This window comes from Hypanus sabinus, chromosome 6 (genome assembly GCF_030144855.1).
Source record: "Hypanus sabinus isolate sHypSab1 chromosome 6, sHypSab1.hap1, whole genome shotgun sequence".
NCBI classification, from domain to species: domain Eukaryota; kingdom Metazoa; phylum Chordata; class Chondrichthyes; order Myliobatiformes; family Dasyatidae; genus Hypanus; species Hypanus sabinus.
In genome coordinates, this window is record NC_082711.1 from 18,984,200 (window position 1) to 19,001,783 (window position 17,584).

Genomic DNA, 17,584 nt, shown 5'->3' on the forward strand with positions numbered 1-17,584 from the left:
CTTCCTATAGATGCTGCCTGGCCTGCTGCATTCCACCACCATTTTGTGTGTATTACTTGAATTTCCAGCTTCTGCAGATTTCTTCATGTTTACGTAAAGAAATTCATTGCCTTATTGTCACACCAAATAGGGTTAAGCAACAATTGCAGCATTATCATCTCTCAAGTATAAAATGTTTTTGTAACATTATAGATCAGTATATCTTTTACCACCTAGGAAGCCCCTTCTAAATATTTTATTCTTCCATTTCTATAACTTCAGATTTACTTACAATATGTATATTAAAACAAAGTGAGAAGTATCGTTTTCATTAACATTCAACACACCTAAGGGTGTGCTGGAAGCCTGCAAGTGTCACCACACATTCCAGTGCCGACATGGCACACCCACAATGCTCAGCAGAACAACACAGAACACAACAAGCAATAAAACAACAACAGCAAAACAAGCTCTGCTGCTCCCTCCAACAATCCCACCTCTACACCCCCCACCCCCCACAAACACTTCTCTAGTCCCAGACGTCCGGGTTTTCTGTCTTCTATCTCCAGTCTCTGGCCATCGGGTTTCAATTTTCTGAGTTTCCGATCAACCTTCAGGCCTCAAGCTTTGCTAACAACCCCCAGACTAACCGATGACAGGACCCCCAAACTCCAGGCTTGGACTCCATTGTGTCCTTAGCCTCCTGCTGACACAGAGATCCAATCCCAGTGCACTTTGTCACCTGTCGACATAGCTGGCCCCCTGCTCTACTCTCTGTACATGCACGTGGCTAAGCACAACGTCAATGCCATCTTCAAATTCATCGATGATACCTAACCATTGATATATCAGCTCAACTTAGCTAGTGTTCCCATTTTCTACTCCTCTGGACAACAAACAGGGTCTTGTAATGTTTTGGACTCACTGCGCCCTGAAAGTGGCAAAACAAGTAGGGTGGTGATCTACAAGAGAAAGCTTAAAGGAGATTTGAGAGACAAGTTTTTGTTACACAGTGAAGTAGGAGTCTGGAACATGCTGCAAGCAGAGTTGCTAGAGCAGATATAATAGCAACGTACAAGAGGTATTTATTCAGACACATGAACAAGCAAAGAGTAAAGGAATATGGACCAGGTACAAGCCAATGGGATCAAAGATAAATATTAGTTTTATTTGTCACATGTACATCAAAATATACAGTGAAATGTGTCATTAGCATCAAGAATGTGCTGGGGACAGACCGCAAGTATCACCATACTCTAGTGGCAACATAACATGCCCACAACTTACTAACCCTGACCCACACAAACATCTTTGGAATGGAAACCAGAGCACCCAGAGGAAACCCATATGGTCATGTGGAGAACATACAAATTTCTCAAAGACAGACAGCAACAGGAATTGAACCCCAACTGAGGTGCTATAAGGCGTTTCACTAGCCACTACAGTACTGGCTTACCGGCAGCATCTGAAACAAGAGGCCGCCGTAGTTAAAACCATCCACTGTTGGTCCGACCAATCAGTCCCCATGCTGCAGGACTGCTTTAAAGACGTCATCTGGAATGTCTTTCGTGATTAGGACATCTCCAAGTTTACGGAAGGGGTCACAAGCTTCATCCGGAAGTGCATCAAGGACGATGTCCCCCAAAAATTGGACAAGGTCTATCCAAACTAGAAACCCTGGATCAACAGCTCCGTGCATGCTGTTCTCACTGCATGAGGCAGAGCTTTCACTGCCGGTAACCACCAGGAACTCAAGAAATGCAGCTATGATCTACGCAAAATCATCCAGGAAGTGAAACTACAATACAGTGACAAGATCCAGACACAACTCTCCACCAACAACATGCATAGCTTATAGCAGGGTCTGCACACCATCACAGAATTCAAAGCTAAACACAGTGGTGTTGCCAGCATCGTTGCCTCTCTCCCAGATGAGCTAAATCTTTTTTTACGCTCAGTTCTATGTTGCCAACACCGAATCCCTGAGAAGAGCCACTGATGTGACCTGCACCTTGGTCATTTCTGAGGATGAAGTCCGGAGGTGTTTCCAACAAGTGGACAACTGCAAGGCTGCGGGACTGGATGGCATCCCAGGGCGGGTATTCAGAATGTGTGTGGCACAACTGGCAGGTCTGTTTACAGACATTTTTAATCTCCCCCTCTCCCAGTGGAGAGTGTCCTCCTGCTTCAAAACAACCACCATTGTCCCCATACCTAAAAGGACCAAGGTAATGTGCCTGAATGACTGGCATCCTGTCACACTCATCTCAATAATAAGCAAATGCTTTGAGAGGCTGGTCAAAGACTACATCTGCAGCTTGCTACCACCCACACTGGACCCCCTACAATTCATCTACTCACGCAACTGATTGACAGACGATGCAATAACCACAGCTCTACACACCGTCCTTACACATCTAGCAAAGGTTGTTCATGTGAGAATGCTGTTCTTGGATGACGGTTCAGCATTCAACACTATAATTTCCTCCAGGCTCGACAAGAAGCTCAGAGACCTCAGCCGGCACCCTAACTTGTGCAGCTGGATCCTGGACCTCCTGTCAGGTCACCAGCAGGTGGTAAGAGTGGGCTCCCTCACCTCTGCCCCTCTCATCCTCAACAGGGCTGTGTCCTAAGCTCCTCCTTTACTCTCTGCATACCCATGACTGTGTCGCCACCCACAGCTCTAACCTGCTAATTAAATTTGCTGACACTACACTGATTGGCTTTATCTCAAATAAAAACCAGGCAGCCAACAGAGGAGGAGTCATTACCCTGACGTTGTGACATAGCGATATCAAGAAAACAATATCGCAAGAACAAAGAAGCTGGTTGTTGGTTACAGGAGGAATGGAGTCAGGCTAACCCCTATTGACCTCAAAGGAACTGGAGCTGAGAGGATGAACAGCCTTAAGTTCCTCTGTAAACACATTACCAAGGACCTCACTTGGTCTGTACATACCAGCTGTGTAGTTAAAAAAAAGCACAACAGCGCCTCTTTCAGCTGAGATAGTTGAAGTTTGCTATAGGCCCCCAAATCCTAAGGACTTTCTACAGGGACACAACTGAGAGCATCCTGACTGTCTGCATCACTGCCTGGTGAGGGAACTGTACGTCCCTCAATCGCAGGTCACTGCAGAGAGTGGTGTGGACAGCCCAGCGCATCTGTAGATGTGAACTTCCCATTATTCAGGACAGTTACAGTGACAGGTGTGTAAAAAGGGCCCGAGGGATCATTGGGGACCCAAGTCACCCCAACCATGAACTGTTCCAGCTGCTACCACCTGGGAAAAAATGCCACAGCATTAAAGCCAGGACCAACAGACTCCAGGACAGCTTCTTCCACCAGGCCATCAGACTGATTAATTCACACTGGCACAATTGTATTTCTAAGCTATATTGACTGTTCTGTTGTCTATCTTACTCTACATACTATTTATTGTGTTGGCACATAGCCAAGTGGTTAAGGTGTTGGTCTAGTGATCCAAAGGTTGCTAGTTCGAGTCTCAGCTAAGGCAGCGTGTTGTACCCTTGAGCAAGGCACTTAGACGACGCCGGTACCAAGCTGTATCGGCCCTTCCGACAACATGGGTGGTGTGGAGAGGGGAGACTTGCAGCATGGGCAACTGCCAGCCCCCAATACAACCCTGACCAGGCCTGCACCCTGGAAACTTTCCAAGGCGCAAATCCATGGTCTCGCAAAACTAACAGATTCCTATATCCTATTTATGTACAATGTACAAATTACTATAATTTGCACATTGCATATTTAGACGGAGACATAACGTAAAGATTTTTACTCCTCAGGTATGTGAAGGATATATGAAATAAAGTCAATTCAAGACCATGCCACTTGAGAATCAGACCGGCAACATAGTTGGCACATTGGTCAAAAGGCTGTTACTGTGCTGAACTGTTCTATGTAAAAGCAGCAACAACTTCAAGATGCCCTTTTGCAGTGCAAACATATACCATTTATGGAATCTCTCATCATAACTTTTCAAGTCTACTACTATTACAAGCTTTGCATAATCTGAACATGTAGCCACTGTGCTTCTGATTCCTTGTTCTTTGATTATTTGTAAAGTTATTAAACAAAGTAATCCAGTAGGAACTCACCGGTAAAAGTTCTCACACTGCTCTACAACCACGGAGTCCCCTTGCTCCACCAATTATGTATTCATTGCAAATCACTTCCTTTATTATTTCCCATTATTAGACTTTACAAAAGAGACACATAAAAGAAATTACTGATTTAAAGAACCCAGCATTTACTCTCATCCAGCTTCGACATCGCACTGATATTAATAGCAGATGCTCAAATGACCACCCAGTTCTCCACTATGGTGCACTGATAAAAGAGCATAACAAAAGGAACTTGGAAATGAACAGCCTTAGAAATACTGTCACTGAATATCTGTTTTGATGCAGGCTAAAGAGAAATGTCAAAATGAAGTACTCTTTTTCTTAATTGTAAGGCAGAGGCTTTATAAGGTATTGGTCAGACTGCACTTGGAGTACAGTGAGCAGTTTTGGTCCACATGTAAGAAAGGGTATGCTGGCATTGAACAGGACCCAAAGGAGGTTCCTCAAGAATGATCCCAGGAATGAAAGAGTTAACATATGAGGAGTGTTTAATAGCTCTGGGCCTGTACTCAATGGAATTTTCAAGGGTGGATCTCATTGAAAGCTGCTGAATATTTAAATGACTAGATGGAGTGGACATGGAGAGGATGATTCCATAGTGGGGAAGTCTAGGACCAGAGTGCACAGTCTCCATACACAAGGACGCCCACTTGGAACAGAGGTGAGGAGGAATTTCTTTAGCCAGAGGGTGGTGAATCTGCAGAATTCATTGCCACAGATGGCTGTAGAGGCCAAGTCATTGGGTATATTTAAAGCAGAGGCTGAAAGTTTCTTGATTAGTAAACATAGAAACAGAAAACCTACAGCACAATACAGGCCCTTCGGCCCACAAAGCTGTGCCGAACATGTCCCTACCTTAGAAATTACTAGGCTTACCTATAGCCCTCTATTTTTCTGAGCTTCATGTATCTATCTAAAAGCCTCTTAAAAGACCTTATCGTATGCACTACCACTGTTGCCGGCAGCCCATTCCACACACTCACCACTCTCCGTAAAAAAACTTACCCGACATCTCCTCTGTACCTACTCCCCAGCACCTAAAACCTGTGCCCTCTTGTGGCAACCATTTCAGCCCTGTGAAAAAGCCTCTGACTATCCACACAATCAATGCCTCTCATCGTCTTATTCACCTCTATCATGTCACCTCTCATCCTCCTTCGCTCCAAGGAGAAAAGGCTGAGTTCACTCAAACTATTCTCATAAGGCATGCTCCCCAATCCAGGCAACATCCTTGTAAACACGAGGAAATCTGCAGATGCTGGAAATTCAAACAATACACACAAAATGCTGGTGGAACACAGCAGGCCAGGCAGCATCTATAAGGAGCAGCACTGTCGACGTTTCGGGCCAAGACCCTTCGTCAGGACTAACATCCTTGTAAATCTCCTCTGTACCCTTTCTATGGCTTCCACATCCTTCCTGTAGTGAGGCGACCAGAACTGAAGGCCACTGAAGGCTAAGGGGAGAAGGCAAGAGGATGGGGTTGAGTGGGATAATATATCAGCAATTATGGAGTGGTGGGGCAGACTTGATGAACTGAATGGCCTGGTTCTGCTCCTATGCCTTATGGTCCTATGTCCTGAATATCTGCCTTCAACCCATTCTGCTTCCAACATAATAGGGATAGGATAACCCCACAGTTGTGGGGTTGACAGGGAAAATAAATCAGCCGTGATTGAAAGGCAGAGCAAATTTGATGGGCCAAATGACCTACTTCTGCTCCGATGTCTTATGGTCTTAATTGTTTTAACTCTCTATCCAGAGTTCTCCAGCAATAAAAATAACTCACTGCTATATCTCCCTGCTGAAGTCGCATTCCAGCCAGTGATGCTGTAAGACAGAGAGGTGAAATTGTTATAAATAATATTTATTACTGCATTACATTAAAATATTTAATGCAACTATTTTCATTAATAGCTAAAAAATCTACTTACAAAGATTTCAAGTCAAAGACAAAAAAATTGATGTATTTTCATTATAATGTTCATAAAATACTGTATATTCCTCAATGAACAGTCTTACTAGGCCATAGTGATTTCCTTACCTCATCCATAACCCCAAAAGTGTGTTACAGCCAATTAAGTAGTTTTGGAGACTGTTTTAATATAGCAAATGGTGGTAGTGCAGTAGTTAAATATCTGGACTGGTGATCAATATCTAACACCAAGCCTACATAAATATGCTTGATCCTTAAAATGTCTTCTGAAATGGTAATGGAGTTTGAGTGATAAATTACTTGCCAGTGATGCCCACGGTGCAAATAATGAATAAGTTAAAAGCACCAACCAACACGCAAGCTCCCTCAAGGAGTAATGTGATACACTAGAAAAGCTAACCTGTTTCAGTGATGTTTGTTGAATGATCACCATCGACCAAAGCACAACAGATAATTCCCCTACAAAATAGTACTATGGGATATTTTAAATTCAACTGTTGACCAGATGGTTTTCTGGTTAAAAACTAGCATGGATAACTTCATCCACCGCAACAATGAACTGATCTGACAAACTATGTACCCACATTCAAGGACTCTACAACTTACAGTATATTCTCAATATTTTTATTTATTTATTATTATATTTGAATTGTCTGTCTTCTTTAGTACTTTGGTTCTTTGTTCACCTTTGGTGTAGTTATCATTGGTTCTATTGTATTTCTTTGTTCTATTGTGAATGCCCACAAGAAAATGAATCTCAGGATAGCATATGGTGACATATACGTACTTTGATAACTATGTTACTTCGAGTATCCTTTCAGTTCTAATCTAGAAATTTGAGCTCAAATGAGACTTTAACTGACAATCAATTTGTTTCAGAGGTATAAATGTTACCAATTGTGCCCCAAGTGATACTTGTTTGTCTTGTATTCCTGCTATTCTAAAGATGAGAAAATTATTTGCAGTTGTAGAAGAAACATGGGTCTTAAAACTGAAAGAATAATGCATATGAAATGCTATTAGTTTCAGAAATCTGGACAGAGAAGTTGAGAATCATTAATACACTAAAGAGTGGTTAGCATTTGGAAATAGAAAAAACAAGTTAATATATTTGATGTCTATCCCTCATCAAAGTGGATTCAGAACAACTACATGTATTTGAAACACTAACTTCTCTCTTTCAAATCTTGGGGGACTGCACAGTGTTAGGAGACTGTCATGTTTCAGATCTCCATCACTCAAATGGAAGAAAACAGTGCTAGTTGTGGGAAAAGATTCAGCAGCTCTGCTGTGGGAACCTATTAGCCATCTGCTACAGCACCAGTGCTAAGAAATGTACAAGTTCCAGAATCTCAAAAGGCTGGTTTAGACAGCAGACCCTGGTTCTACTAGTACAACAAATCCCAATTTACCAACTTACTTAAGCGTGCATGTAGTTTTGCCCCAACCTAGCACTGTGGGAGTACAATCACGATAACAGCAGCAGTTGAGAAGTTGTCACAGTTTTCTGAAGAACAGGAATTTAAAATGAATGTGGGCCTGCCAATATATCCTCCCCTCAAAAAGATAACTCAGTAAGTCCAGTAACACACACAAAATGCTGGTGGAATGCAGCAGGCCAGGCAGCATCTATAAGGAGAAGCACTGTCGACGTTTCGGGCTGAGACCCTTCGTCAGGACTCCACTCTATGAGTCAATGAGTCCACTCTAATTTCATAACCAACCATTCCAACCTCTGCTATTGAAAATATGAGATGTAGAAACTCAAAAAATAGTAAGAAACAAGGAAAGCAATTAGAGCATAAAACAAAGGAACAGGATTGGGCCATTTGGCCCATTGGGTTTTTTTCCGCCATTCCATCATGGCTTATTTATTATACCACTCAACCCCATTCTCCTGCCTTCTCCCCAGAACCTTTGACACCTTTACTAATTAAGACTCTATCAACCTCAGCTTTAAATATACCCAATGACTTGACCTCCACAGCCATCTGTGGCAATGAATTCCACAGATTCACTAGCCTCTGGCTAAAGAAATTCCTCCTCATCTCTGTTCTCAAGGGACCTTCTTGTATTCTGAGGCTGTGCCTGCTGGTCTAGAACTTTGAATTAGTTTACATGGTAACAATATAAATTTTGTTCCTAGTGGAAAGTCATCTGTACTAAAAGCTTTTAGATCCATTTTACTCTGTCCAGTGGAACTCTATGTCCACAGATACACAAAATCTGTGTAACCTGCAGACGCTAAGGGAGATAAGTTGACATTTGCTTCAAAGCGGAAAACTGGAATCTTACCTGGATTGTCTCCCGTGAATGCAATGACCTTACACTCGGAACTAAATCCAAACCGTTTCACAAAGTATGGTGATATTGACCCCTACATAGAAAGAAGAATGAATCTTAGAACCATAAACATTGTACATACAGCTGGACTGACACATCACTACACAAAACAAATGTGATAGTTCACATCACTTAATTACCAAAGCTACCTCCAAAAAGAATGGGCCAGGGTCAAGCCCACTACCTAGATCTATTCTAATCCATCCTGGTGGGTACAGAGGATCATCCAACTTGCCCCTCCTGCCCTGAGGAGTATCTTAAATTAGTATACGATTGTGAGACCCAGCCCCAGAAATTCCCTAGTCTCCTCTGACAGTTCACCACTATCAAAGTTCTTCAAGGACTTAAAGCTAAATGTTTCTGATAGAAATAAATATTCTTAAACTATCCAAGTCTGTTTAAATAGTTAATAAGAAATGGAAAAGATTACATCAGTTTAAAATATATAATTAAAGGCGCCCTAAATCATAATAAATCACTAAAAATCAAAACAAGTGAACTATTTATTTTTCCCCACAAGTTCAGCAACACTACAGGGTCACCATTCACATATAATCACACCTACTTTAATGTTTAGGGGCATAGGCCACTCTTGTCATGTTAGTATCCTGCCATTATATTTAACAGCAGTAACGAATGGGAGGTCAGAATGAGAATCAGGTTTGAGCAAGTTGGGGAGGGTTGATACTTTGCTGTTGCTTGTGGGAGGGGCAGGGGGTGCTTTGGGGTGCCTTGGGGTCCCAACATTTTTCTGTCATTCGTCCTTTGGGGCTTTCTTCTGCTTTGTGAATGTCTGTGAAGAGTAAAAATTTCAGGTTGTATACTGTATATTTTCTCTAATATTAAACTGAACCATTGAATATGTTGTAAAATTTGTGTTTTGCAGTAAGTAATACATTTTAAAAATAACGTAAATACATAGGGCAAAAATAGTGAGGTAATGTTCAACAGGTTTCACCAGGTACATTTAATGTCAGAGAAATGTTTACAATATACTTCCTGAAATGCTTTTTCTTCGCAAACATCCACAGAAACAAAGGAGTGTCCCAAAGAATGAATGAGATTTAAATGTTAGAACCCCAAAGCCCCCCCAGCTCCTCCCTCCTACGCATAATCAGCAGCAAGACAATGAACAGCAAAAAAGCATCTTCACCTTCCACCAAGCACTCAAGCATGCAGCAAAAGAATCAATAGAGACACAGACTTGCAGTTCACCCAGTGATTCGACATACCACTGGCTCCCTCTCTCCCTAATAAGGGAAAAAGAGGTGTCCCCATTTCATGAGTTGGTTCATTGACCATTCAGAAACCTGTTGGTGGAGAGGAAGAAGCTATTCCTAAAATATTGAGTATGTGTCCTGTGCCTCCACTCTGATGGTAGTAATAAGAAGAGAGGATGCCCTGGGTTACGCAGGTCCTTAATGATGAATGCCACATTTTCTGAGGCATCACCTTTTGAAGATGCCGTCAATGGTGCAGTGGCTAGTGCCATGATGGAGCTCAAATGTGTCAAACGTGGTGTCACCTGACCTGTCTCTGGCATCACCTATGCAGTGGATGCTGTCTATCTAGACTTCAGCAAGGCCTTCAACAAGATCCTGCATGGCAAGGTGGTCTGGAATGAAAGGTCCCATGGAATCCAGGGAGTCAGGTGAATTTAAAATTGGCTTGGAGGTAGAAAGGAGAGGGTAATGGTTGAAGGTTTTTTCCTCAAACTGGAGAACAATGACTAGCGGTGTACTGCAGGGGTCTGTCTTTGGACCCTTGTTAAATCAGCAATTTGATTATTGTCACACGTACTGTACCAGGGTACATTGAAACATTTTTCTTGCATATAGTTCATTCAGATCAATTAATTCCAACTGTGCATTGAGTTAGTACAAGGCAAAACAATAACAGAATGTAGAATGGTGTTAACCACAGAGAAAATGAAGTGCAAGTATATAAAATGGGTCATAATGAGGTAGATTATTTACTTGATATTTATATAAATCATTTGAATGCATAAGAAATAATTAGCAAGTTTAGAGACGATACAAAATTAGATTTTGCTGATTGCGAAGAAGAGGACCAAGGACTGGTTTTCAATACAGTTAAGTATATGGTGACACACATAGTAATGTCAAACTAGTGCAATGTGTCAGGTAAACAGGTGGTGAAAAAGGCATTTAGCATGTTGGCCTTCAACAGTCAGGGCACTGAGTATAGGAGTTAGTTCATGATGTTTCAATTGTCCAAGACACTGGTGAGATGGCACCTGGAGTAATGTGCAAGTTTAGGTGACCCTAGGGGCCCGAAGGGTAACAGGTGGTTGATACAGCCCAGTCCATCAGAGGCAAAGCTCTCCCCACCACTGAGCACATTTACATGGAGCACTGCCATAAGAAAGTGGGCATTCATCGAAGTCTCCCACCATCCAGTCCATGCCCTCTGCTCGCCTCTAGTGTCAGACAAGATGTACAGGAACCTTAGGTCTCACACCACCAGGTTCAGGAACATTTATTACCCCACAACAATCAGGCTCCTGAACTGGCATGGATAACTTCATTCACCACGACACTGATCCGATTCGACAAGTTACAGACATACTCTACCAATCATGTGCTCAGTATTATTTTAATTTGCACAGTTTGTCATCTTTTGCACATTTGTCAGTCTTTTTTTATGCATGGTTTTGATTGTATTCCTTTGTTTTCCTGTAAATCTCAAGGTAATATATGGCAACATATACATACTTTGATAATAAATTCACTTTAAAAATCTTTTAGTCTCTTTGATGATAAGTCTCCACCAAAGGAGGTGTAAGGTGCTCCTTCCCTCCACTAGCATTCAGGTCACCCATGGGCAAGGTGTAGCACTTGCTTAGCGCCCCTCCGCCTCCACCCTGAATCAGGATCACGTGAAGCCATGGGACCAGGTGGTGGATGATAGTATGAGCAGCTAGTGCATATCACAAGTCCTGGTTATGCGTCCACTGACACCAGGCAGACAATCTCTGAAGAGTATTGATAACAGCTGGGGTCACCCGTCTTGTAAAGACACTGCCCAGAAGAAGGCAATGGCAAACCACTTCTGTAGAAAAATTTGCCAAGAACTATCATGGTCATGAGACCATGATCCCCTGCGTCATACAACACAGCACATAATAATGACAATGATAATGGTATAGACACGACATCAGTAACAGGTAAAATGCAGGAGTCCAATATTTAGTCAAGTCTATTGTTATTTAACTATATACATGTATACAACATTATTAATCATATAAAGTATATAGAATGGAGACCCCTAAGATCCTCTCAGCTGTTCTCACAGCCCTTTGTAGTGACTTCCAGTCCGATGCTCAGCTGCTCCCATACCAGATAGAGATACAACTTTTCAGGACGCTCTCAATGGTGCTCCTGTAAAACGCAGTTCAGATGTGGGTGGGAAGCCTTGCTTGATTCAATCTTCTTAGGAAGTGAAGGCGCTGCTGTGCTTTCTTGTTCAGGGAGTTGATGTTAAGGGACCAGATGATGTCATTGGTGACGAGAACTCCCCAGCAACTTAAAGCACTTAACTCTCTCTATGGAGGTATAATAGTTTAAGGTATAATAGCAGAATACTTAGAAGAGAGTACCATGGAATTATGAAAGGGGAAAATCGCACTTGACAAGTATGATAGATTTTCTTGAGAAAGTGGTAGATAGAATGAATAAAAGCAAACCAGTAGACATGGTGTATTTGTAATTTCAAAAGGTTTTTGACAAGGTCTCATATAACAGATCAGTGTGCAAAATTAAAGCATGGGGTTAACACATTGACAGGAACAGAGAAATGGACGGACAGTAAAAGCAGGCATTAGAAATAAAACAAGCATTGGAAATAAAAGAGTCACTTTCTGAGTTGTGGTCACAGCCTGGTAATGGAAACTCCAATACCCAAGAATAGAAAATCTCTCCCCACCATTGATTACATCTACAAGGAGCACTGCTACAAGACAGCAGCATCTATAATCAAGAACCCCCATCTTCCAGTCCATGCTCTAATCTCTCTGGTGCCATCGGGAGGGATGTACAGGAGCCTTAGGTCTCAGACCACCAAGCTCAGGAAGCATCGTCATACAGCTATCAGGCTCCTGAACCAGTGTGGATAACTTCACTCACCTCAACTGAACTGAACTGATTCCACAAACAATGGACTCACTTACAAGCTCTCTACAGATGAGATTGAGTCTGTTTTTTTTTGTATTTGCACATTTTGTCTTATTTTCCATTTTGGTTATTTATAAGCCTTTCTGTGTAGTTTTTCACTGATTCTATTGTATTTCTTTGTTCTACTGTGAATACCTACAAGAAAAAGACTCAAGGTAATTTATGGTGACAAATACATACTTTGATAATAAACTTACTTTGAAGTGGTTACTTCATAGACATCAGATATTCACAATTTAAGAACATAGAAAATTAAATGGTACAAGCATAGAACAGGACCTTCAGCCTGTCCATGCCAATCCAAACATGATACCAATCCAAACTAACCCCATCTGCCAAAATATCGTCTGTACCTCTCCTTACCCTACCTTTCATGTGCTTGTCTAATTGTTTCTTAAGTGAGATTTAGATAAGGGAATTAATGTTTACAAACGATACAAAACTGGATGGGAGTATGAAGAGGATGCAGAGAGGCTCCATAATGACTTGCACTGAGTCAATGGGCAAATGCATGGCTGATGCAGTATATGTGGATAAAGGACCAAGGTGAAGAGAAATTACTTCATGCAATGAGTGAAGAATCTGTTGAATTCTCCACCAGAGAAGGTAGCTGAGGAAACACTACTAAATTTATTCAACAAGTAGTTCTAAAAGCTAAAGGTATCAAGGAATTTGGGAATAAAGTAGGAACCAGATTTAAAATAAAGTAGGAACCTAGCTATTTAGGTTGTTCATGTTAAATACTACAGCAGGCTCAAATAGTGGCTTAATAAGCATACATTCTACTAATGAAAAGTTTTGTGATAAGACCTTCCAAAACCAGAGCCTCCCTCAGTAAGAAAGACAAGGACAACATGGCATGGGAACACCACCATCCACAGGAGCCACTCCACATCCTTACTTAGAAAATTATCATTAATTCTTCATCATTATTGGTTCTAAGTCCTTGAACTCTTTACCCAATAATATTGTGAAACTGAAAGAGTTCATCGCCATCTTCTCCAGGACAATTAGGGCTGCCAATAAATGCTGATTTTATCAATAACATTAAGAACCTGAAAATAAAGTAGATATATTTTTGTGTTTCTGTATTTCTGTGTTTTGACCACATAGCGGTGCTGCAGTGCAAACTATGTTCTATTCCTCTGTGACAGCTCCTCAGACTGTATTTGTGACATGAGGTGAGTCTAGTGTGAAGAATCAACCCCCTTAACTAAAGCTGCTTGCAGGAGTTTGTCTCCGTATTCCCTGAAGGTATGCAAGTTACAGTCCTAACTCATTGGCCCACGACAGAGCCCATCTCATTACAGAGTGCTGAGAAGCAAGATTACATCTTCACCCTGACCTTTGTCCACACTCTCTGTCCATTAAGCTTCCCACCAAAGTGATTGCAATCTCTATTACTGATCGTAAACTATTCGCCTCTGTTACCTCCACTTCAGAACAAAGGTCAGCCCAACCTCAGCAGTGAAGCTGCAGTATCATCGCATCTCTGCACATTCAGAAGCCAAGCTCCATTCTTGGTCAATTTTTCCAAAGTGTACACCTAAAGCAAAGATACCTAAGAACATGATCCCCCATACACTGTATTTTTCCTATTTCTATTCACATATTGGATATAGAAATCAATATTTTCGCTGTAGGAACAAGAGACTGCAAATGTTGGAATCTGAAGCAGCAATCTGCTGGAGGAACTCAGCTGATCAGGGAGCATCCGTGAGTGGAAAGGAACTATTGGTGTTTTGGGTCAAACCCCTGCATCAAGACTCAGAGTAGAGAGCTGAGACAGCCAGTACAAAGAGAGGAAGGTGACTAGTGGGACATTTTCATAGTCATGTTCATCAAATGACTTAATTTCTTAATGGTAATACATCAATAGAGCCGTCCAGTAATAAAGGCTCATAGCGAGTCCCTGGAAAACATGAAAGTGTCTCAGGAGGCACCACTCAGAGAAGGTAGGCATCAAAAATGAAACCTATTATCTTCAGTGCTCAATTGGCTTTAGTCAACTGAGAAAAAGGATGATAGAAGATGGTCTTCAAAACAGGTGCCAAATGCAAAGCTACAGAGCATCAGCATCTATGCCCTCCTAAATGCAGCCAAAATTCTGATCATCTACAGCAGATTTAGATTATCTCCAAAGTACTAGAGAGTTATCTCTCACACCATCTCTACAAATTCTCCAAATCTGTTAGAAGGATAATCAAATATCAACATCATTCCGGGCCAACATTCCCAGCAATATTGTCAGCATACACCTGGAGAATTAGGTGCAGTTTTGGTCTCCTTTCTTACTTAGCAGAGAAGGAGTGCAACAAAGGTTCACCAGACTGATTCCTGAAAAGCTGGGGCTGTCAGATGAGGAGACTGGGTCAACCAGGCTGTATCCACTAGAATGTACAAGAAATGGTAAGAATGGAAGGTAGAGGTGGGAAAGTGGAAGCAATGCTGTATTACAGAAGGAGGAAATGAAGAAAGATATATGCAAATTTCAGTAGGGGTGGGGGCTGTTTCAGTCACAGCCTCACGATGATACAGAGTAAAATAATCGGGACTGACATGGGGAGAAATATCTTCATTCCTAGAGCAGTGAACATGTGAAAGCTCTACCTGAGGGATTTGGAGGCCATGCCACCATGTACATTTCAGATGAGGATAAATAGATTGCTGAAAAAACAAAAGGCATGATGAGACAGCAAGAACATGAATTTAATACAGAGAATCGAAAGTGATCATATTGAAAGGCAGAGCAGGCTTTACAGACTAAATGAAGAACTCTTTGCTCATTTTCAGTGATTCTGTGTTTCTGCCTTTATCCCAATGCTAGCTCAGCTTGTGGAAAACAGGACCTTTCCTTTACTCATTCATGGAAGATGGCTATACTGAAAGCACCACTGAGAGGGTGACGGTGATAACTTATTGCACTCTGGAACTGCCACTCAGCGCAGTGAAGCCAATACACTTCCAAGTTGAGGTGCATTTGACTTCAAGTCTGGTACCAATACCAGTTCATAGAATCACAGTCTGGCACAAACAGAGACTGCCACAACTGTTAAGCATGTACTATTCTCATTTGTTATTCTACCAAAATTCTGGTCAAATTTCCCAAGGTTCTGCCACTCACCAATTCACAGTGCCTAATTAACCTACCAACTTGCACCTTTGAAACATGGGAGAAAACAGGAGCCTCTGCGTAAAACCCATGTGGTCTTAGGGGCAACGTGCAAACTCCGCACGAACAGCACCAGAGACCAGAACCGTACCTACTGTTGGAGCACTGAGACAACAGCACTGTGCTGTCCCGGGTGTCAAGGGAGGGTGACCATCAGGTCATGGCAGGATTTGGGAGACTGGCTTAGGTGGTGAACTTGGGAATGGAATTGGGGACACTACCACAGGATAGTGGGCTCCCCTTCTAAATAGCATAGAATCTTAGTAAGTTGCATTGGAAGCCATCTTCTGCAGACTATGGACCAGGTCAACCGCATATCATAGAAAATCCTAGAAATAGTGTACAGACCTGCACAGAATTTCAATGAACATCACCGTGTGCATTACTTGTCAGACAGAAGACTTCTGAATAAGAAAAAATATTCGAATCTCGATCTACTTCAATAAAGCCTCTGACTTCTATTTGTTTATTTTTATTAAAATTGAATTACATAAACACAAAATTTTGCAACTGTGCAATTCAATTTCCAGGCACTTAACAACTCCTTAGAGGTCCATTTTCTATGCCTTGGCATTACTGCAGTTATCTTAAAACAACAGTGTATTAAAATTTTCACAAGTGCATACCAATACAGTGTGCGATGGCAGTGGGACACCAAGCTTCTCTTTCAGACCAGGAGCACAAGCATCAAGACACTGCTGTGACCACTTGTGTGTACGGATATCCATCAAGTTCATACCAGAACCTAGAGAGAAAAAAAGCAGAAAGGATGTGACAAACAGCCATGTGAGTAAAAAAGTGAGAATTAGATAGATAAAATGTGATCTTCACTGCTACTTCCACTTCCATTTCAGTCACCATTTTTTTTTATTATTATGTCAACTGGATAATAACTACTTAACTTCCAAATTATCCTCTTGGGACACTTACAATGTTGAAAAGAAATATAACTAAGTCACTTCAATTGTTCTCATATCTGCCTATGACTTCGCAATGATAAGTTGGAGACAAGTTCAAGTGCAAGTTTATTGTTAGTTTAACCATAGATCTGTTACCACTAAATGAAACAATGTTCCTCCAGAGCAGAGGTTCCCAACCTTTTTTATGCCTTGGAGCTTTACCATTAACTGAGCGGTCAGTTGATCCCAGGTTGGGAATCCCTGCCCCACACCAAGGTGCGTAACACAATATATATAACTCACACACGACATATATATCACCAAAAAATAAATTAACAAATAATAAGGTGCATTTATGTTACGATTGGCACTTCATATGTGATGAGATCTGGGTGTTGGCAGGGAGTTCAGTAGTCTCATGGCCAGGGGAAAAAAACTGTTTCCCATCCTAACAGTCCATGACCTAATGCTATGTTAAACAAACTAAATGGGCATTAACCTGTTTTTAGAAATTAGGATATTGTCAAATCAGAGGAAATACAGATTGATGTAAATACCCAGTGGTGCACAATAAATCTAAATTGTTTCCAAATTATCACAGAATCCTTGCTACGTACAATAATTGTTTATTTTATTCAGTTTAAAGATATCGATAGAAGTGTACAAGATGATAAGAAGCGTTGACAGAGTGGACAGCCAGTGCCTTTTCCTTAGGGTGAACATAATTTTAATGTGATTGAAGAATGGGGGGGGGGGGCGGGGTTGCGAACATCAGATGGGGAATTTTTGTAACACAGAGAGTGGTGGGTGCAAGGACACGCTGCCAAGGGGTAGTGGTAGAAGAAGATGCATTAGCAACATTTAAGACACTCTTAATAGGTGGTTTACTGGCGCTTTAAAACCAGTCACTTCATGCAGA

At 41.6% G+C, this 17,584-nt stretch overlaps 1 protein-coding gene across 3 annotated transcripts in view; it reads right to left on the reverse strand.

Annotated features, from left to right (window-relative positions):
• The window catches only part of xylb (xylulokinase homolog (H. influenzae)), a 283,379-nt gene that overhangs the window by 195,128 nt on the left and 70,667 nt on the right, over nt 1-17,584 (reverse strand). For all 3 annotated transcript variants that reach the window (XM_059971798.1, XM_059971796.1, XM_059971797.1), the window contains 3 exons: nt 16,393-16,511; nt 8,354-8,435; nt 5,912-5,952 (listed from right to left, as the gene is read on the reverse strand). In XM_059971798.1, coding sequence (XP_059827781.1) covers nt 5,912-5,952; nt 8,354-8,435; nt 16,393-16,511 — 242 coding nt within the window. The remainder of the gene's footprint in view (nt 1-5,911; nt 5,953-8,353; nt 8,436-16,392; nt 16,512-17,584) is intronic.